General features: G+C 42.3%; 1 protein-coding gene across 5 annotated transcripts in view; it reads right to left on the bottom strand.

Annotated features, from left to right (window-relative positions):
* Window positions 1-23,993, bottom strand: part of LOC112228585 (vacuole membrane protein 1) — a 111,390-nt gene that overhangs the window by 65,121 nt on the left and 22,276 nt on the right. For all 5 annotated transcript variants that reach the window (XM_042309174.1, XM_042309175.1, XM_042309176.1 and 2 more), the window contains exons 4-5: window positions 15,777-15,867; window positions 14,316-14,426 (exon numbers count right to left, since the gene is read on the bottom strand). In XM_042309174.1, coding sequence (XP_042165108.1) covers window positions 14,316-14,426; window positions 15,777-15,867 — 202 coding nt within the window. The remainder of the gene's footprint in view (window positions 1-14,315; window positions 14,427-15,776; window positions 15,868-23,993) is intronic.

Consider the following 23,993-nt stretch of genomic DNA (forward strand, 5'->3'; position numbering starts at 1 on the left):
CCCACCACTGCATAGATATGATTTTTTAAAATTGTTGATGCAATATCCAAAAAAATGGGTGGAGGAGATTAATCATAAACCCAAATTGAGAACCTTTTGTTTGATTAAGGATGCATTTGTGTGTGAGAGATATATTATGTATAACCTATCTAAAAACAAGAGATTGCTGTTTGCACAGGTAAGATCAGGGATATTGTCTTTACGTATTGAAACAGGTAAGATCAGGGATATTGTCTTTACGTATTGAAACAGGTCAGATCAGGGATATTGCCTCTGCGTATTGAAACAGGTCAGATCAGGGATATTGCCTCTGCGTATTGAAACAGGTCAGTCAGGGATATTGATTGAAACAGGTCAGATCAGGGATATTGCTGCGTATTGAAACAGGTCAGATCAGGGATATTGCCTCTGCGTATTGAAACAGGTCAGATCAGGGATATTGCCTCTGCGTATTGAAACAGGTCAGATCAGGGATATTGCCTCTGCGTATTGATCAGGGATATTGTCTCTACGTATTGAAACAGGTCAGATCAGGGATATTGCCTCTGCGTATTGAAACAGGTCAGATCAGGGATATTGCCTCTGCGTATTGAAACAGGTAAGATCATCCTGTCGGGCTGTATCATCACTTGGTACAGCAACTACAACGCCCGCAACCATAGGGCTCTCCAGAGGGTAGTGAGGTCTGCACAACACATGACCGGGGGCAAACGACATACCCCCAGCGACTTACAGCTGCAATCGCAGCAAAAGGTGGTGCTACAAAGTATTAAGTTAAGGGGGCTGAATAAATTTGCACGCCCAATTTTTCAGTTTTTGATTTGTTAAAAACGTTTTAAATATCCAATAAATGTCGTTCCACTTCATGATTGTGTCCCACTTGTTGTTGATTCTTCACAAAAAAATACAGTTTTATATCTTTATGTTTGAAGCCTGAAATGTGGCAAAAGGTCGAAGTTCAAGGGGGCCGAATACTTTCGCAAGGCACTGTACATAGACTCGAAATCACTGGCCACTTTAATAATGGAATGCTAGTGACTTTAATCATGTTTAAATAATGTTTACATACTGCTTTACTCATCTCATATGTTATACTGTATTCTATCCTACTGTAGTTTAGTCAAAGCCACTCCGACATTGCTCAATCTAATATTTATACATTTCTTAATTCCATTCGTTTAGATTAGTGTGGATTGTTGTGAACTGTTAGATACTACTGCACTGTTGGAGCTAGGAACACAAGCATTTCACTACACCCACATAACATCAGCTAAATATGTCTGTGTGACCAATACAATTTGATTTGATTTCTTAAGTAAAACATTATTTAGCCTAGCCTACATAGTTGTTGTTTTCATGAAAAGCTCCACACATTACATATTTCCACCCAAGAAAATCAGTTTATAACTATTCCTGTTATGCCCATTCCTGTAGACTGTTGATCCAGTCCTATCCTGTTCCGAACTTGACTCTAGAAATTGACTCCCATTCCTGACAGAATCCTGTAAGACCCACGGGAGTCCTGTTTCCATGTCAACCTCTAGTGTGTGTGTGTGTGTGCTCGTGTGAGGGTGCTTGTTTGAGTGTGAAAAGTGTCTGTGTGTGTGTGCATGCGTACGTGCTTGCGTATGCGTGTGTTTCAGAGGAAATGTGAGTGTCAGCATGGGTGTAATGGAGTTTGTTCATTTGTTTCTCTGGATTAATTTAAATGGCTTTGTACTGTGTAGGTGTCTGCATGACTCTGAAAGTGATAGTCATCTAGATTTCTAACTAGACAATAGTCCAGCACTGATATGACTGAGTGGAAAGATACGACAGATGTTGGTTGGCACGCTCTTAGACAGTGTTGTCGTTAATTTGAGCTGTGTTGGTCAACAGTAAAACTTCATTTCAGGGGCTTTTCTGGGGAAAATGTGTTTAAGCTATGCAAACCATTCTACAACGTGTAATTTAGAAAATCCTACAAGTCTGGATATAGAAAACTACAGAATGTCTCCTTTATTTATCTAATCCTCTGGGATATTTCTGAAAGACAAGACATGGTAAATCACACTGCTTAGACAAACACTATAGTATTTTTATAATCCCAAGAACAGCTAGCGTTTTCTGGAGGTTTAACTGACATTATAGTGATAGTCATAAAACACACACATGGCTAAACTACTGCATTTGGGGCCCTGGGGCCCCTACCATACCTCTGTTCGCAGAGAAAAATGTGCTGTTTTATCATTCTATTCTAGACATTTTTTTCATGAGGCTTAGAGAACATTTTGCCATTTTAAAGCACATTTCCTGCAATTCTGCACATTTTGCCTTTGGTGCTGAGAAAGAAATGTGCTATTTTATAGCTCATCTCATGCTATTCTTCACACGTCATAAGAGAAAGTGAGAGTAAGAGTTTTAAAGCTAATTTCCAGCTATTCTACACATTGCCTTTGCTTATGACATGTTCATATGCTATCTGGGGGGCGGGGGCTGGAGGTCGGGGCCCTGGGGCACGTTTATCCAAACACAAATGTGTTCGACTTCGAATATGTTTTTTTATACTTTGTTGCTGTTGATTTACTGTTAATCACAGCAATTTTCTAAGCTTCCCATAATTACTTAATGACAACAGCCATTATTGAATGCAACTTAATGGTGGATGACTCAAATGAGCTCTCGTCAAAACTATTTACAGCTTTGCCTAGATTTCGCCAAGTCCCAGTCATCCATCACCCAGGCCCATTAAAACTGGATTCATATGGTATACTGACACATCAGTCGTGGTTGACATTAGAAAACACATGATACAGACAAACAAAACAACTGTAGATGCTGTGACAAGAGGGTAATCACTCAGTCTTCATCATCATCATCATCATCACCACTTTCATCATAGTTGCTGATGGGCTCAGGTATAGGACAAAGACGTAGAAGTGTGTGTTTGGATGTGTTCTGGGACCTAAACCCCCTGGGAGTGGAGACTGTTGTGTCAGAGATCCAGTTAGTGGGGGAACCACGCCTTAGCAAGTCACAGCGCCTCCGCGCCCCCCCGCCTCCTCCATCCTCCCCCTCTCATGTGCCCTGGCACAGGGATGAATATTTTTTATTTAACTAGGCAAGTCAGTTAAGAACAAATTCTAATTTACAATGACGGTCTACCGGAGAACAGTGGGTTAACTGCCTTGTTTAGGAGCAGAACAACAGATTTTTACCTTGTTGCTGGATCGAATCCCCGAGTTGACCTTTTGGTTACCGGCCCAATGCTCTAACCACCACCTGCCGCACCAAACTCTTCAACCAAGGACAGGAGGCATGTGTGTGTTAATCCAATAGCCATTCTTGTCCATATATACTCAATAGCTCACAGTCTCACAGTCTCACACAAACACAAAGGAGACAAGTGCAGAAGGAGATCCTCCTCTTCACTGTCTGAGTGAGTCAGTTTCAGGACAACTTCAGAACGGACTCTATCTCCCTCTGCTGAGTGCTGATGGTACAACACACTATTGGGATATTATACAGAATCCCCATTGTGATCAGGAGAGCGCCACATCTTGTACATTTCAGACATAAATGAATAGAAAAGACATTGCCTTTTAGAACAGAGGCCTCTGTCTCATCTCATGCCACTATATCAGACACAGGAAGTGAGAGTCACATGATGACACTCAAGTCACAAGACGCCTCATAAGCAGTGCCCTTTATGTCCTTAGGAAGCATCTTATTTTGTACAGTGTCCACAGGAAGCTCTGGCTTAGATAGGAATCCCTGTGACATCCTGACCTCTCAGTGACTCTTCCTATAGGACTGCTATAACTGAGTCCAATGGTGTTACCTCCTAAAGGAGAGAGTACCTCTACATCAGAAATGGGCAACTTTGATGGTGGTGGGGCCCACAAAAAAACAGAACTCATCATGAGTGGCTCACTAGACTAGTTAATGATTAGATTAGTTAATGTGTCGGGGGGCTAGGGTCAGTTTGTTATATCTGGAGTACCTTTCCTGTCCTATTCGGTGTCCTGTGTGAATCTAAGTGTGCGTTCTCTAATTCTCTCTTTCTCTCTCTCTCTCGGAGGACCTGAGCCCTAGGACCATGCCCCAGGACTACCTGACATGATGACTCCTTGCTGTCCCCAGTCCACCTGGCCGTGCTGCTGCTCCAGTTTCAACTGTTCTGCCTTATTATTATTCGACCATGCTGGTCATTTATGAACATTTGAACATCTTGGCCATGTTCTGTTATAATCTCCACCCCGCACAGCCAGAAGAGGACTGGCCACCCCACATATGCTCTCTCTAATTCTCTCTTTCTTTCTCTCTCTCTCGGAGGACCTGAGCCCTAGGACCATGCCCCAGGACTACCTGACATGATGACTCCTTGCTGTCCCCAGTCCACCTGACCGTGCTGCTGCTCCAGTTTCAACTGTTCTGCCTTATTATTATACGACCATGCAGGTCATTTATGAACATTTGAACATCTTGGCCATGTTCTGTTATAATCTCCACCCGGCACAGCCAGAAGAGGACTGGCCACCCCACATAGCCTGGTTCCTCTCTAGGTTTCTTCCTAGGTTTTGGCCTTTCTAGGGAGTTTTTCCTAGCCACCGTGCTTCTACACCTGCATTGCTTGCTGTTTGGGGTTTTAGGCTGGGTTTCTGTACAGCACTTTGAGATATCAGCTGATGTACGAAGGGCTATATAAATAAATTTGATTTGATTTGACTAGACTAACTTACCAATCATGGGCCGACATGCGCTAATTTAGTGACGGCTGATGCCCACCAAATGTTGAAATTGCACTCTAACTGTAAACAGTAAGTTGCGACCCCGACTGAGTAAACAAATATATATATATATATATATAAACATAAACTCAGCAAAAAAGAAACGTCCTCTCACTGCACACTGCATTTATTTTCAGCAAACTTAACATGTGTAAATATTTGTATGAACATAACAAGAATCAACAACTGAGACATAAACTGAACAAGTTCCACAGACATGTGACTAACAGAAATGGAATCATGTGCCCCTGAACAAAGGCGGGGTCAAAATCAAAAGTAACAGTCAGTATCTGGTGTGGCCACCAGCTGCATTAAGTACTGCAGTGCATCTCCTACTCATGGACTGCACCAGATTTGCCAGTTCTTGCTGTGAGATGTTACCCCACTCTTCCACCAAGGCACCTGCAAGTTCTCTGACATTTCTGGGGGGAATGGCCCTAGCCCTCACCCGCCGATCCAACAGGTCCCAGACGTGCTCAATGGGATTGAGATCCGGGCTCTTGCTGGCCATGGCAGAACACTGACATTCCTGTCTTGCAGGAAACTACGCACAGAACGAGCAGTATGGCTGGTGGCATTGCCATACTGGAGGGTCATGTCAGGATAAGCCTGCAGGAAGGGTACCACATGAGGGAGGAGGATGTCTTCCCTGTAACGCACAGCGTTGAGATTGCCAGCAATGACAACAAGCTCAGTCCGATGATGCTGTGACACACCACCCCAGATCATGACAGACCCTGCAACTCCAAATCAATCCAGAGTTGCGGCCTCGGTGTAACATGCCTCTGTGTAACGCTCATTCCTTCGATGACAAACGTGAATCTGACCATCACCCCTGGTGAGACAAAACCGACACTCGTCAGTGAAAAGCACTTTTTTGCCAGTCCTGTCTGGTCCAGCGACGGTGGGTTTGTGCCCATAGGCGACGTTGTTGCCGGTGATGTAAGGCAGGTCCTCACCAGACAACAGGCCTAGAAGCCCTCAGTCCAGCCTCTCTCAGCCTATTGCAGACAGTCTGAGCACTGATGGAGGGATTGTGCGTTCCTGGTGTAACTAGAGCAGTTGTTGTTGCCATCCTGTATCTGTCCCGCAAGTGTGATGTTCGGCTGTACCGATCCTGTGCAGGTGTTGTTACAGGAGGACAATCAGCTGTCCGTCCTGTCTCCCGGTAGCGCTGTCTTAGGCGTCTCACAGTAGAGACATTGCAATTTACTGCTCTGGCCACATCTGCAGTCCTCATGCTTCCTTGCAGCATGCCTAAGGCACGTTCACGCAGATGGGCATCTTTCCTTTGGTGTTTTTCAGAGTCAGTAGAAAGGCCTCTTTAGTGTCCTAAGTTTTCATAACTGTGACATAATAGCTAGCGACTGGAACGAACTGCAACAAACACTCAAACTGAACAATTTTATTTCAATCTCTTCATTCAAAGACTCAATCATGGACACTCTTACTGACAGTTGTGGCTGCTTTGCGTGATGTATTGTTGTCTCTTCCTTCGTTAATTTATTTTGAATGCCAGCCCTCCATCCCTGCAGTAGGCAGTCATTGTAAATACGAATTTGGTTCTTAACTGACTTGCCTAGTTAAATAAAAGTTCAATTAAAAATATAAAAAAATTAGAAGAATCTCAAAAATAAAATATTTTGAATTATTATTTTTTGGGTTACTACATGATTCCATATGTATTATTTCATATTTTTGATGTCTTCTCTACTTTCTACAATGTATAAATTTGTATAAAGAAAAACTCTGGAATGAGTAGGTGTGTCCAAACTTTTGACTGGTACTGTACATATATATTTATATACAGTATTTTATATTACATACACTACCGTTCAAAAGTTTCACAAGTCCTCAACTGGCAGCTTCATTAAATAGTATCTGCAAAACACCAGTCTCAACAGCGAAGAGGCGACTCCAGGATGCTGGCCTTCTGTCCAGTATTTGTGTTCTTTTGCCCATCTTAATCCTATATTTTTATTGGCCAGTCTGAGATATGGCTTTTTCTTTGCAACTCTGCCTAGAAGGCCAGCATCCCGGAGTCGCCTCTTCACTGTTGATGTTGAGACTGGTGTTTTGCGGGTACTATTTAATGAAGCTGCCAGTTGAGGACTTGTGAGGCATCTGTTTCTACAACCAGGATCCTCTAATGTACTTGTCCTCTTACTCAGTTGTGAACCGGGGCAACCCACTCCTCTTTCTATTCTGGTTAGAGCCAGTTTGCGCTGTTCTGTGAAGGGAGTAGTACACAGCATTGTACGAGATCTTCAGTTTCTTGGCAATTTCTTGCATGGAATAGCCTTCCTTTCTCAGAACAAGAATACACTGATGAGTTTCAGAAGAAAGTTATTTGTTTCTGGCCATTTTGAACCTGTAATCGAACCCACAAATGCTGATGCTCCAGATACACAACTAGTCTAAAGAAGGACAGTTTTATTGCTTCTTTAAATCAGGATGACAGTTTTCAGCTGTGCTAACATATTTGCAAAAGGGTTTTCTAATGATCAATTAGCCATTTAAAATGATAAACTTGGATTAGCTAACACAATGTGCCATTGGAACACAGGAGTGATGGTTGCTGATAATGGGCTTCTGTACCCCTATGTAGATCTGCCATTTCCAGCTACAATAGTCATTTAAAACATTAACAATGTCTACACTGTATTTCTGATCAATTTGATGTTATTTCAATGGACAAAATATGTGCTTTTCTTTCAAAAACAATGATATTTCTAAGTGACCCCAAATTTTTGAATGGTAGTGTATATTTACAGTGGGGCAAAAAAGTATTTAGTCAGCCACCAATTGTGCAAGTTCTCCCACTTAAAAAGATGAGAGAGGCCTGTAATTTTCATCATAGGTACACTTCAACTATGACAGACAAAATGAGAAATAAAATCCAGAAAATCACATTGTAGGACTTTTAATGAATTTATTTGCAAATTATGGTGGAAAATAAGTATTTGGTCACCTACAAACAAGCAAGATTTCTGGCTCTCAAAGACCTGTAACTTCTTCTTTAAGAGGCCCCTCTGTGGCTCCTCTGTCCTCCTACTCGTTACCTGTATTAATGCCACCTGTTTGAACTCGTTATCAGTATAAAAGACACCTGTCCACAACCTCAAACAGTCACACTCCAAACTCCACTATGGCCAAGACCAAAGAGCTGTCAAAGGACACCAGAAACAAAATTGTAGACCTGCACCAGGCTGGGATGACTGAATCTGCAATAGGTAAGCAGCTTGGTTTGAAGAAATCAACTGTGGGAGCAATTATTAGGAAATGGAAGACATACAAGACCACTGATAATCTCCCTCGATCTGGGGCTCCACGCAAGATCTCACCCCGTGGGGTCAAAATGATCACAAGAACGGTGAGCAAAAAATCCCAGAACCACACGGGGGGACCTAGTGAATGACCTGCAGAGAGCTGGGACCAAAGTAACAAAGCCTACCATCAGTAACACACTACGCCGCCAGAGACTCAAATCCTGCAGTGCCAGACGTGTCCCCCAGCCTAAGCCAGTACATGTCCAGGCCCGTCTGAAGTTTGCTAGAGAGCATTTGGATGATCCAGAAGAAGATTCTCCCAATGTCATATGGTCAGATGAAACCAAAATATAACTTTTTGGTAAAAACTCAACTCGTCGTGTTTGGAGGACAAAGAATGCTGAGTTGCATTCAAAGAACACCATACCTACTGTGAAGCATGGAGGTGGAAACATCATGCTTTGGGGCTGTTTTTCTGCAAAGGGACCAGGACGACTGATCCGTGTAAAGGAACGAATGAATGGGGCCATGAATCGTGAGATTTTGAGTGAAAACCTCCTTCCATCAGCAAGGGCATTGAAGATGAAACGTGGCTGGGTCTTTCAGCATGACAATGATCCCAAACACACCGCCCGGGCAACGAAGGAGTGGCTTCGTAAGGGAGAACATACACAATTGGTGACTGACTAAATACTTTTTTGCCACACTGTATATATTTTTTAATTAGTTGGTCCGCAGGCCTACGAAAGGGTTGTCCATTCCTGCTCTACATGCACTGCATACAGCATCTTATTCACATTCACAGACAAATGGTTCCAACTACTGCTCACAAACGTGGGTTTACAGTGAACCCTGTGAACCCAAGCAGGAAAGATGCATCAACCATTGTGAAGTAGAAGACACTATCTAGAAAGGGAAAATAAGTCAATGCAACCATCAAACATTGCGAACATTGCAAAACTCATAACCGACATACATATGATTTCCTGTAGTAGTGAACATTTTCTGTAGTAGTCAGAACCAGATTAATCAGATAAGGAACAGTATTCTAACCATAAGTATATAGTTCTACCAAGGCATCTGTGAGTAGGAGAGCACAAACCCACAATGATCCAAATCTTCTGACGAAATATCACAAAAATGATGCACGCAAATAGGTAAAGGGCTATGCAGTGTTTCTCATAGATTTATTGTTGTTGCAGCAGTGGCAAAGGTCACGGAAGGGGGTGTCACAGGGGCTTTAAAAACAAAACAATTATAAGACTGGCATAATTCCTACATTGAAACGCAGTGTCTGTACAGTAACATGCTATACATGACGTCAGAGCTCTGCCTCTGCGCTTCACACTACTGTATGTGTTTTGACTGACAGCTGTCCTGAACTTGAGCACCTTACGTGACAAGCAGTTGCCCCATTTCTCCCTCTAATTGGGCAACTTCTTTGTTGTCTGAGTGAGGGAAACGCTGTAAATTAAGAGGAGTCTATGAATTTTGAAAGATAAGACATTGAGGATTATAATAAATACCCCTTGGATGTCATACAAGCAAACAAAACATCTATGAGTCCAAATGTGCACTTCCCACTTCCATATCACATTTCCAGATGACATGGCGTCATACCCTTGGTAGTTCTGAAACAGAATGAGCCTGTTTGTCTACTGTGAAGAAAATTAGTCACGGCACAAGCACCTGAATGCAATCATGACTCCTTTCTATGCGCACCAAAATGATGATCTGTTTCCCTGAACTGCATTGTGAAAGCCTAACACTGTAATATTGTATTTTATAACTTAGCTAGTTAGGTTAGCAATAGAACAGAATTTCAAATGATGCCCACCTGACCCAGATTGAAATTTATAATGGACCGTTTTTGGATTGCGTAAACAACAACATTAATTGTGTGGGGGAGGGGATGTGCGGTTGTTTTCCAAATAAAACAACTACAAGTGTGCCTGCTTCAGTTCCTCATTGGCACAGCTAGGAGAGCTCAACAAAACACCGTATAGTTGAAGACTTCTTTGAGTCATAAAAGTGCATTGAAATGACTTAATAAGTGTACACTTTAGAGAGGTGTGTAGTCACTTGGAGACACCAGTTAGTCCTCTCACTCAAACCCTTGTTATTGTCTTATGTTGCACCAACTACCCCACATTGTACAGGAATATTCCTATCATCAGAGAATTTTCAGATTTCGTTGTAAACAAATGAGGCGAAAAGTACAGTAGCTATAAAATTCACATTAAATCAACAGTGTAATGTTTGGATTCAGTCTTGTGAACTGTTGTGTCCCCACCTTTGGTCTAATAAGTTTGCCATAATCCAATTGCTACCGCGGTTAAGCATTTCATATTTCTTCTATAAGAAACATTTAAATGTATTCCTATCCATATAGGCTGATTCAAAGCGTAAAAGGGTTAACTAAAACATTTGTTCAAATCAAATGTTGCCGACGCCATCAATCTATAAAACCACCCAAGAAATTTGCCGAAAATAACATATTTGTAAAAAAATGTTTTACCATAGCCTGTGGCACCATACCATATTATCAGGCAGGTGTGCTTTTAGCAATAAGAAAGCTTTTTTATGGCTCAAAAAGAGGCTACTTAACTGCAATTCTATACATTTTTCCATGGAGCTGAGAGGAAATGTTGCAATTTTAAAGCAGTTTTTTGCAATTGTACAGTCGTGGCCAAAAGTTTTGAGAAGGACACAAATATTAATTTACACAAAGTTTGCTGTTTCAGTGTCTTTAGATATTTTTGTCAGATGTTACTATGGAATACTGAACTATAATTAAAAGCATTTAATAAGTGTCAAAGGCTTTGGTATTGACAATTATATGAAGTTGATGCAAAGAGTCAATATTTGCAGTGTTGACCCTTCTTTTTCAAGACCTCTGCAATCCACCCTGGCATGCTGTCAATTAACTTCTGGGCCACATCCTGATTGATGGCCGCCCATTCTCGCATAATCAATGCTTGGAGTTTGTCAGAATTTGTGGGTTTATGTTTGTCCACTCACCTCTTGAGGATTGACCACACGTTCTCAATGGGATTAAGGTCTGGGGAGTTTCCTGGGCATGGACCCAAAATATCAATGTTTTGTTCCCCTGAGCCACTTAGTTATCACTTTCCCCTTTTGCAAGGTGCTCCATCATGCTGGAAAAGGTATTCTTCGTCACCAAACTGTTCCTGGATGGTTGGGAGAAGTTGCTCTCGGAGGATGTGTTGGTACCATTCTTTATTCATGGCTGTGTTCTTATGCAAAATTCTGAGTGAGCCCACTCCCTTGGCTGAGAAGCAACCCCACACATGAATGGTCTCAGGATGCTTTACTGTTGGCATGACACAGGACTGATGGTAGCGCTCACCTTGTCTTCTCCGGACAAGCTTTTTTTCCAGATGCCCCAAACAATCGGAAAGGGGATTCAGAGAAAATTACTTTACCCCAGTCCTCAGCAATCCAATCCCTGTACCTTTTGCAGAATATCAGTCTGTCCATGATGTTTTTCCTGGAGAGAAGTGGTTTCTTTGCTGCCCTTCTTGATACCAGGCCATCCTCCAAAAGTCTTTGCCTCACTGTGCATGCAGATGCACTCACACCTGCCTGCTGCCATTCCTGAGCAAGCTCTGTACTGGTGGTGCTCCGATCCTGCAGCTGAATCAACTTTAGGAGATGGTCCTGGCGCTTGCTGGACTTTCTTGGGCGCCCTGAAGCCTTCTTCACAACAATTGAACCGTTCTCCTTGAAGATCTTGATGATCCGATAAATGGTTGATTTAGGTGCAATCTTACTGGCAGCAATATCCTCGCCTGTGAAGCCCTTTTTGTGCAAAGCAATGATGACGGCACGTGTTTCCTTGCAGGTAACCATGGTTGACAGAGGAAGAACAATGATTCCAAGCACCACCCTCCTTTTGAAGCTTCCAGTCTGTTATTCGAACTCAATCAAAATGACAGTGATCTCCAGCCTTGTCCTCGTCAACGCTCACACCTGTGTTCATGAGAGAATCACTGACATGATGTCAGCTGGTTCTTTTGTGGCAGGGCTGAAATGCAGTGGAAATGTTTTTGGGGGATTCAGTTCATTTGCATGGCAAAGGGGGACTTGGCAATTAATTGCAATTCATCTGATCGCTCTACATAACATTCTGGAGTACATGCAAATTGCCATCATACAAACTGAGGCAGCAGACTTTGTGAAAATTCATATTTGTGTCATTCTCAAAACTTTTGACCACGACTGTACACATTTTGTCATGGAGCTGACAGAAAATGTTGAAGTGTAAAAGCAATTTTCCTGCAATTCTACGTATTTTGCCATGGCTAATTCTGTGTTCTTATGGTCAAACATTATAAAGAAATCTATGAGGACCCCAATCGGTAATCCATGCCAAAAGTACTCCTAAATTCATAGTAAATTTATTGGTTCATCATCTTAGCTTTTATTTTGATTTCGAGTAATGAAAGATTATACTATAAAAAAATATATAACAATTATCTTTGCTACAAACTTTGTCTGGTTTTAGTCATTTAAGTTTACACACACAGCGTTTTTCCACCCCGAAAAGGAATTTCTGACGGTGCGCCGCTGTTAAATGAATACAGGGGGGAAATACTGCTGTGTGTTATGATTCTGAACATCAGATAGCTAGCAACAATAACAATAAGCTGCCATGTGGGGAATAGTTAGTGGCTCGTTTCAGCTAGTTGTATCTTGTTCTTGATACCATGTCTTGTTTTGAGGTGTTTTGACTTAGGTCACGTTTATCCTAATATGGCTCAAATTCCCTAGCTAGCTAACCAACAACTGTAACGATGCATTTGTATTTATGTTGTCAATAAACATTTGGAAATTAAATATAGTTTACATGTTGTCAAATAATGAATTTTGAATGTAAGCGTGAGCCAACCCCTCTGTTTTGCTCCAAAGTTGCGCACGGATCGGTCGTGTTGCTGAACAACCCACCCGTCTATAGCCACCATAAAAACAGCAGCGTGAATCAGCTTCACATTCTAAAGCAGGCAACTTTAACTGATTCCTCAAACAGCACTGAAAAACTGCTGATCCATTACCACAAAATACCATTAGATGGCGACATCCTCCTTTAAAACAGACTGGCGTCTTGGAAAGTAAGTCAGGTCACCCAAAACAATAACAAAATAAAAACTTCTCAAATGACATATGGGAGCACAGAGAGAGTTGGCTTTCAAAAACACAGAATGGAGGACACACTTAACAGTTTCCAGTTTAGCTCCACTGGCTATGCAATGGGACTGCGACTATGCTGCTCCCAAATGACAGATGGGTGGCTCAGTGTTAATAGTGTTCTCAGAGTGGTAAAGACTACCAGATGTTTGGGAACCCAGATCTGCAGCACAGCCAGCCAGACCCTGTTCCTCTGCTCCACACTGCCACTCAAAACAGGGAGAGGGAGGGGTGGAGAGAGACAGAGAAGCAGAGAGAGAGAAGAAAAAGAAATAAAGGGAGGGAGGAGAGAAAGGTTGGCTAGCCTCGCATGCACTCAGTCAGTGGGGTCACTGAGTGCGCTCGTTCTTTTTTGGACTGCCTGTCAAAACACTACTGCTACCCGCCCGCCTGCCCCGCCGCAGTGTGTGCCTTTTCACTGAGGAGATCTTAACACCACAATGTTCTACACACACTAGCGTACATACACACACATTACACATGCACGCACACAAACGTTCACACACACATACATACACACACACTCTCTTCTGAGACACAGGGAATCTCCTTGAACTTTTAGCCATGTTCCAACCTCCTATTACAGCCTATTACAGACTCTCGTCTCTTAGCAGCAACTCACAAAACATCAACACTGAGTTTGAGATGGGCATCATACACAGTGTGAATGACTTGAGTAACGTCAAATCAAATCACATTTTATTTGTCACCGAATACAACAAGTGTAGACTTTACCGGGAAATGCTTACTTACAAGCCCTTATCCAACAATGCAGAGTTCAAAAGTAAGAAACAAAAAATATATAAATATACTTAAAAACAGCCATGGGGGATATTTCAACTAGAGTATGAATAGATTTTGCATGGTATATGAAACATTCTTAGGTGCTCTTATGCTATTTAAATATGAACATGCATTTGTAGGGTATATATACACATGTTCTTAGAGTCTCAAATTATGCATTAACATGTGTTGCACAGAATATGAAAGCGTTCTTGGGCTCAAGCTAAGCATAGTGGACACATGGTAGATGTGCATGTATTTGCATGGTAAATTAGAGAGTTCTTACCAGGTAGAGGAGGAAGGTGTGCAGGCCAGTCCCCAGTCCCACAGATGACAGGATACCCAAGCCTACCCAGTAAGCACACCACAGGAACCTCTTCTCCGTGTGTTGCACATACTGTACACAGGGAACAGAGTGTCAGCTTCACATCAGGACAAAGAGAGACAGAGAGACTGTCAGCCATGAGAGACAGAGAGACTGTCAGCCATGAGAGACTCAGGCAAAGTGAAATAAATGTAAGTAGGAGAGACACTAGGAGGGAGAGAGGGTGGGTGTGTGCACCCTACTCTAGAAATAGGAGGCAGTGCCAAGCGTGAGAGGCAGAAAGTCAAAGTGCACCACAGAAAGAGAGGGGAGGGGGAGCAGTGGTGAGAGGGGGAACGAAAGCAAGTGAGAGAGAGGGGGGGCAGAGGGGGCAAGTTATAGAGAGAGAGAAAGAGAAGGAGCAGAGGGTGTCGGGTGAGAGAGGGCAAGTGATAGAGAGAGAGGGAGTGGGAATATAAAATAGAGATTATAAGCTGGTGTCTGTTGTTGAGAGTTTAGAGGACAGGGCCGTAGGGTAGGAGTGTTCAGATTCAGAACAACACAAACAGAGAAGAACAGAATCATTCTTCTTCTTCAAGGAAGCCCGTTCTTACCCAGTTTATTTCCCCTACTCTTCATCAGCTCTCTCTCTCTCGCTCTATTCCTTTATCCCTCTCTCTCTCCATTTCTCCCTCTCTCTCTTCCTTTCTCCGTCTCTCTCTCCCTTTCTCCCTTATTCTCTCCCCTTCATCCCTTCATCTTCTGCTGCCCATCTCTCCCTCCATCATATATGGACCAACACCTCCTCATGGGCATGGGCAGACAGGTTGTTTTCTGGAAGGGCCAGTGATGGTGTAGATTATGGGAACACTGTGGAGGTTTTTTGGCACGGAACTCTATTTCCCAGCAAACCCCTGTGAACTCGGGAAAACAGCAGCAGCAGCAGTGTCTCACATCACCTAGTAAAAAGCCTGGGTGGGAAGTGCCAGCCATGTCCAATTGTTTTTAGGCTTATCAGAAATTAATGACGTAACACCTTAGGACTAAATCTTAAGAGTCTAATATGGTAAATAATATGGTTATTGCTGCAGCTTTAAAGCAATTCTGTTTGGATCTCTTGAGCCACTTTTGCTGTGGTACATTAGTTGTTAACTTGGTACAGGGCGCACGTGTGTGTTTGCACTCAGCATATTAGCCGTTCATGTGGTACAGCTAATGTACTGATTAAATAGGGCATGTGGACATGATGTGGTAAATAGGTCAGGTGAAGGTAAGTGAGTGTTAAGTTTAATACTCTTTTTCAGCTTATGGTCTTGGGAGACAACAGCTTTATAAAGTCTTAGGGATGTTAATTAGCAACCCCTGATGATGTGTGGACAGGGCTGCACACACACACACACACACACACACACACACACACACACACACACACACACACATCACCTTCTGATGTGTTCCTTTAACAGAGTAGGCGATGGAGAAGAGGGTGACCAGCACCAGCAGAGACAAGACTGAATGTCTCTGCCGCCATAACCTGAGGGAAGAAGAGAGGAGTGAGGGAGGAGGGAAAGAAGTGTTTTAGAATAGGTTAGGAGCATTAGTAGATACTACACTACCACTTCTACACTCCATCCCCAGGGGGCAGCAGCAAGCCAAATGCTCTGCCAGAAAAGCCTTGTGAAGCCTTGATAAGCACACAGGTGGGGCCAAGTGATGATCGTCAATCTGTGAGAGAGAGGTGGGCAAAAGCCTCTACGCCTGCTTTTGTTTGTTTTGTGTTATCTATACTAAACAACAATATGTAAAGTGTTGGTCCCATATTTTATGAGCTGAAATAAAAGATCCCAGTAACTGTCTATACGCAAAAAAAACATTTCTCTCAAAGTTTGTGCACAAATTTGTTTACATCTCTGTTAGTGAGCATTTCTCCTTTGCCAAGATAATCCATCCACCTGAAAGATGCGGCATGTCAAGAAGCTGATTATACAGCATGATCATTACAAAGGTGCACCTTGTGCTGGGGACAATAAAAGGCCACTAAAATGTGCAGTTTTGTCACAACACAATGCCACAGATGTCTCCAGTTTCGAAGGAGCGTGCAATTGGCATGCTGACTGCACGAATGTCCACCAAAATCTTTGTTGCCAAAGATTTTAATGTTCATTTCTCTACCATAAGTTGCCTCCAACGTTGTTTTGGAGAATTTGGCAGTATGTCCAACCGGACTCACAACCGCAGACCATGTGTAACTACGGCAGCCCAGGACCTTCCTATCCAGCTTCTTCACCTGCGGGATCGTCTGAGACCAACCACCCGGACAGTTGACGAAACTGAGGAGTATTTGTGTCTGTAATGAAGAGCTTTTCAGGGGAAAAACAAATTCTGATTGGCTGGGCCTGGCTGCCCAGCGGATGGACCTGGCTCCAAAGAGGGTGGGCCATGGCTCCGCCCCTGCCTAGTCATGTGACATCCATAGATTAGGGCTTAATGAATTTATTTAAATTTACTGATTTCCTTATATGAACTGTAACTCAGTAAAATTGTTGAAATTGTTGCATGTTGCATTTATATTTTTGTTTAGTGTAAATAAACCCTGGATAATATTTATGACCTCATCAGGGAGATGCTTAAACATTGCATAACACAATTTATCATAACTTGGGGCTGTACAGTGCGTTCAGAAAGTATTCAGACCCCTCGACTTATTCCACATTTTGTTAGGTTACAGCCTTATTCTAATAATACCCCATAATGACAAAGCGAAAACAGGTTTTTAGAAAGGTTTGCAAATGTATTAAAAATAAAAAACAGAAAGAACTTACTTACCTAAGTATTCAGACCCTTTGCTATGAGACTTGAAACTGAGCTAAGGTGCATCCTGTTTCCATTATAATGTTTTATTTAACCTTTAATTCAATTCAATTCAATTCAAGGGCTTTATTGGCATGGGAAACATGTGTTAACATTGCCAAAGCAAGTGAGGTAGATAATATATAAAGTGAAATAAACAATAAAAATTAACAGTAGACATCACACATACAGAAGTTTCAAAACAATAAAGACATTACAAATGTCATATTATATATATATATACAGTGTTTTAACAATGTACAAATTACCTTTATCTAACTAGGCAAGACAGGTAAGAACAAATTATTATTTACAATGGCGGCCTACCCCGGCCAAACCCTCCCCTTTCTCGGGCGATGCTGGGCCAATTGTGCGCCGCCCTATGGGACTCCCGATCATGGCCGGTTGTGATACAGCCAGGGATAGAAGCAGGGTCTGTAGTGACGTCTCTAGCACTGCGATTCAGTGCCATAGACCACTACGCCACTCCTTGAGATGTTTCTACAACTTGATTAGTCCACCTGTGGTAAATTCAATTGATTGGACATGATTTGGAAAGGCAACTAACTGTTTATATAAAGGTCCCACAGTTGACAGTGAATGTCAGAGCAAAAACCAAGCCATGAAGTCGAAGGAATTGTCCGTAGAGCTCTGAGACAGAATTTTACCAAAACATGTCTGCAGCATTGAAGTTCCCCAAGAACACAGTGGCCTCCATCATTCTTAAATGGAAGAAGTTTGGAACCACCAAGACTTTTCCTAGAGCTGGACACCCGGCCAAACTGAGCAATCGGGTGGAGAAGGGCCTTGGTCAGGGAGGTGACCAAGAACCTGCTGGTCACTCTGAAAGAGCTCAAGAGTTCCTCTGTGGAGATGGAGGAACCTTCCAGAAGGATAACCACCTCTGCAGCACTCCACCAAACAGGCCTTTATGGTAGAGTGGCCAGACGGAAGCCACTCCTAAGTAAAAGGCACAAGACAGCCCGCTTTGAGTTTGCCAAAAGACACCTAAAGGACTCAGACCATGAGAAACAAGATTCTCTGGTCTGATGATAACCAAGACTGAACTATTTAGCCTGAATGCCAAGCACCACTTCTGGGGGAAACCTGGCACCATCCCTACGGTGAATCATGGTGGTGCCAGCATCATTCTGTGGGGATGTTTTTCTAAGGCAGGGACTGTGAGACTAGTCGGGATCAAGGGAAAGATGAACGGAGCAAAGTACAGAGAGATCCTTGATGAAAACCAGTTCCAGAGCACTCAGGACCTCAGACTGGGGTGAAGGTTCACCATCCAACAGGACAACAACCCTAAGCAAGACAATGCAGGAGTGTCTTCGGGACAAGTCTCTGAATGTCCTTGAGTGGCACAGTCAGAGCCCGGACTTGAACCCTATCGAACATTTCTGGAGATACTTGAAAATAGCTGTGCAGCGACGCTCCCCATCCAACCTGACAGAACTTAAGTGGATCTCCAGAGAAGAATGGGGGAAACTCCACAAATATACGCTTGTAGCGTCATACCCAAGAAGACTCCAGGCTGTAATCGCTGCCAAAGGTGCTTCAACAAAGTACTGAGTAAAGGCTCTGAATATTTATGTAAATGTGGGGTACTGTGTGTAGATTGATGAGGGGGGAACAACTATTTAATCCATTTTAGAATAAGGCAGTAACATAACAAAATGTGGAGTAAAGGGGCCTGAATACTTTCCAAATACACTGTACACATCCACAGTCTATAAGGGCTAATCGAACCTCATGCAATGTAACATCAGTACTTTCCAAATACACTGTACACATCCACAGTCTATAAGGGCTAATCGAACCTCATGCAATGTAACATCAGTACTTTCCAAATACACTGTACACATCCACAGTCTATAAGGGCTAATCGAACCTCATGCAATGTAACATCAGTACTTTCCAAATACACTGTACACATCCACAGTCTATAAGGGCTAATCGAACCTCATGCAATGTAACATCAGTACTTTCCAAATACACTGTACACATCCACAGTCTATAAGGGCTAATCGAACCTCATGCAATGTAACATCAGTACTTTCCAAATACACTGTACACATCCACAGTCTATAAGGGCTAATCGAACCTCATGCAATGTAACATCAGTACTTTCCAAATACACTGTACACATCCACAGTCTATAAGGTCTAATCGAACCTCATGCAATGTAACATCAGCATCCAATGACAAGTTAACAATATCCCTCTTCTTATACACATTAGTATGAGCATTTAAAATCGCATGCCTGCGTTGCTTGTACACTTTGTTCAAAGTAACCCCACTATGTTCATTAGCAAATGACTTCCCCAACATGTCATCTTTTTCTTTATCTAATACAGCCAGAGTATCACCATCAACCAAAACTGGAATCCGAGTGTTCTTGCTTCTTCCAGTCGTCATCCTCTTCAACATTCCCCAGCTCAGTACCCCTGCCTATTGTAGAGCAGAACTGTGACCATGCTTTTATCTTGACAGACTTAATGACCCTACGTACTAAAGCTCTCATCCTTTGGAAATCAAGTAGATTCTCAGAAGTTAAAGTCCTACGTAATACTCTGTAGGCCCTATTTATTTCTTGAATAGACAAAGTACAATCTTCAGTCCACCAATGAACCACCTTTATTTTCTCACCCACTTCCCTGAAGTGACAAGAGGCGGCACAAACATCAACAGGAATCTCTAAACACAACTATCCAACAGACTTTTAACAAAGTTCTCCAAACTTGTCCCAGTCCGCTTTAGGAAAGCACCATCTTCTGAATGGCATCTTGTCTGGAATAGTGACATCACCAGTCATGGTACAAAAACAATTGGGAAATGATAACTTCAAATAGCAGAATCATCCATTACCTTCCATTCACACATGGCTGCAACAGCATTAGAAGCCATTGTGAGGTCCAGGCAGGATGTAACTCCTCTAACATCATCAACTCTTGTACCACATCCATCATTAAGATATACTAATGCTCTTGCTTCCATCATGTCCTTGACAATCATACCATTAGCATCAGTATGTGTGCATCCCCATAAACTATTGTGTGTAATAAAGTCGCTGCACCATCTCTCTAGAGCCCAATTCTCCTGATATTTCATCAAACATCACTAGAGATAGTTCATGACAAGAATTGTACAACTTGAACAGCTTAATATTACTAGCCCTACCGTAGATTTCAACCATCACATTTATATTCAGGTGGAACAGAAATACTACGATATGCAAGCCCTTCCTTTATGAACGTAGGTCATCCTCCATCCTGACCAGCTGTTCTGCCAGATCTGACTGAACAATAAACAGGAATAAGAAAATCAACATGTGGTCTAAGCCACGTCTCTCTAATCTCGAAATCAATCACATATTTCTTAAACTCTTGACCATTTGCAATAAGGCTTCTAGTACTCCATTAAAGGATGATAAAAAAAGTATAACACATCAAACTTATTCTGGTCATCATCCGGATTATGATCTGATGTATCAAATGGTACTGAAGCTTAAGTAATGTTCAGTAATTGTTGAGCTGCAATTCTTCACTACTTCCATTATTCGTGCAGTCCTGCTCCTCTTCTGACCCATATCGATTGCTCTACACAAGAACGCTATCAAGTCTATACGATGTACAGTTTCTCTGTGCGATTTCTCTGTAACCAAGCATTATTGCTTGCATATCACGTTGCACCAGGCTGAGGCGCCATGGGCTACAGTCATCCTAGACGCAGCCACCACTGATGTATTGGAGCCAGCATTTCAATCAAAAGGCTTGTTCATTTCACAAACAGCACAAACATGCATTATTCGTTACCTTGTACCTCTGCGTTTCCATGGCTTGTTTTGTTACTTCACATCCCCCATATGCTGCACTATGCTCACCATCACAGTTGCAACACTTAACTTTAGTATCAGGTCCACATTTTCCGTACTCATGATCCCCACCACACCTTGCACATCTCATTTTCCCTTTGCACACATTAGCAACATGTCCCATCCTTTGGGAATTTAAACACCGAAGTGGAGGTGGCAGTTTATTGGCAGCGCCCTCCAATAAGTAAAGTAGTATTTCAGAAATATCTATTGATTATGTAAATTAAGTGGTTAACTGTTTGTTTTCTACCATCAGAAGTGCAGTATGGTTTGTCATCTTGTGAACTTGGTCAGCTGAATCTCTGAAAGCACTGATGTATTTCAGAAAGCTATCTAGTGGAGGTAACAGATGTAAGTCATTTTGGGGTACTCTTGTTAATGTGTTATCTGTGTCAAACAAGCAAACCTAATCCTCTAAGCTTTAATACTTTGCTTGCTCTTTATCTGCTTCTGTACGGTTTCCCTTTAATCGGCCTAGAACCTGTCTAATGTTTAGATGTTACAATTGTAATAAAAACATGTATATTTTTGCTGTTGTCTGGTCCGCTCATTGCTCAGAACTGTTGACCCAACTCAATAGGTGGCCTGTCACGAACGTGTGTGTGTGTTATGTTCTGGTTGAGGTGTTCCCCTCATTAAACAGTAGTTGTGCCATTTTAGCTAACCATAGTCGGCAGGCGTTACTACAATATCCTACAGTCATGTCGGCAAAAACACTTTAGGGAAAGGGGGATACCTAGTCAGTTGTACAACGGAATGCATCTTCTGCATTTAATCCAACCCCTCTGAATCAGAGAGGTGCAGCATACTGCACAGTTAATACTGCAGTATGCTACAGTAATGTCTGAAAAAAACAATACAGTGAGTGTAGTCATTTATTTAGACCATAGTATACTATAGTGTTTTCATGTGGGTTAGCTGTCAATGTGTAACATGTTTGAACTTGGACCACAAAGGAAATACGTGTAACTTTTTTTGTGTTATTCTCGACAAATTTCTAAATGCATTGTATCCACATTTGTGTTTTTATTGTTTTCATATAGTCATAGAAAATCAATCAAGGGATACTACAGTATGGAGTATAGTATTCTACAACGTTCTATACTAAGCACTACATGATCGAGAGGGAAACTCAGAGGAGATCCCCTGCATGAGCTCCCCAAGGACAGCATGTTCAAATCAAAACAGCATCGACAAAGCTAGCGAAAAGTTAGCTAGCAGTCCAATCGATCAGACAATTCTGAAGTAAACACTACGTGATCAAGGAATGCTACAATGGGTATGTAGTATAGTATTCTACAACATTCTAAAGTAAGCACTACGTGATCAAGGGGTACTACAGTGTGTAGTATGGTACACAAGAATCATGATCAAGGGATAGTAGTGTGTAGTGTAGAATTCTACAATATACTACAAATTTCAAAAGCAAGTACTACGCATGAATCATGATCAAGGGATAGTACAGTGTGTAGTATAGTATTCTACAGTATACTACAAAAGTCTATAGTAAGCACTACACGATCGAGGGATACTAGTACGTACTATAGTATTCTATAGTTAACTATAGTATGTGGGTTGACCAAACATTTCAGTTTCTAGACCTGTCCCCTAATTTTCAACCAATTGCAGGCTGGTGTTCATTATCAAGTATTTCTTGTTTTCCATAGGTCCAGCTAATTAAGTGGTTAATTGACGCAGGTGTTTCAGCTCAGTAACTTGGTCACCTGGCATTTTAAAATGGGTGTGCCAGAATGTTTGGAGTGGAAGGAAGACAGCTTCTTGAAGCAAGTGTGGAAAAGATGGAGGAAACATATTTTCTATTTGAAGCTGATGTTGGGTGATGAGAGAGTTAGTGGGCTACAGTTCTGTAAAAGAAAGGAAACAAAAGAAGTAAAGTTGTGATGGAAGCTAAGAAATCCCTAGATAATTTTATAGTCTGAGTGAGGGTTTTGGCTCAATGTTACCAGGGGATCTGTTTGAAATCACAAGGAATATCATGGGTGAGGTGACGTCGGTAAGAGGCAAAAGAGCCGGTCTTATTAAAATTATTACTTTATAAAATTGTGTCTGCAGAAAAGTGTGCTTTGTGCCTTTAAGATTTTTGAATGGAATGTTTTGTGTATGGATTTCCAAAGCAGAAAGCCTGTCAATGGAGCCTGTCTCTCTGGGGTTGAGCATGAAGTGGATGCAGATTATGAAATCAGCAAAAAAAGAAACGTCCCTTTTTCAGGACCCTGTCTTTCAAAGATAATAGTAAAAATCCAAATAAATTCACAGATCTTCATTGTAAAGGGTTTAACCACTGTCCCATGCTTGTTCATGAACCATAAAAAAAATTATGAACATGCACCTGTGGAATGGTTGTTAAGACACTAACAGCTTACAGACGGTCGGCAATGAATTAAGGTCACAGTTATGAAAACTTAGGACACTAAAGAGGCCTTTCCAATGACTCTGGAAAAACACCAAGAGAAAGATGCCCTGGGTCCCTGCTCATCTGCTTGAACGCGTCTTAGGCATGAGGACTGCAGATGTGGCCAGGGCAATAAATTGTCATGTCCGTACTGTGAGACGCCTAAGACAGCATTACAGGGAGACAGGACGGATAGCTGATCGTCCTCGCAGTGGCAGACCACATGTAACAACACCTGCACAGGATCGGTACATCCGAACATCACGCCTGCGGGACAGGTACAGGATGGCAACAACATCTGCCCGAGTTACACCAGCAACGCACAATCCCTCCATCAGTGCTCAGACTCTCCGCAATAGGCTGAATGACGCTGGACTGAGGGCTTGTAGACCTGTTGTAAGGCAGGTCCTCGCCAGACATCACCGGCAACAATGTCGCCTATGGGCACAAACCCACCGTCGCTGGACCAGACAGGACTGGCAAAAAGTGCTCTTCACTGACGAGTCGCGGTTTTGTC

The sequence above is a fragment of the Oncorhynchus tshawytscha genome, linkage group LG30, assembly GCF_018296145.1.
Source record: "Oncorhynchus tshawytscha isolate Ot180627B linkage group LG30, Otsh_v2.0, whole genome shotgun sequence".
NCBI lineage: Eukaryota > Metazoa > Chordata > Actinopteri > Salmoniformes > Salmonidae > Oncorhynchus > Oncorhynchus tshawytscha.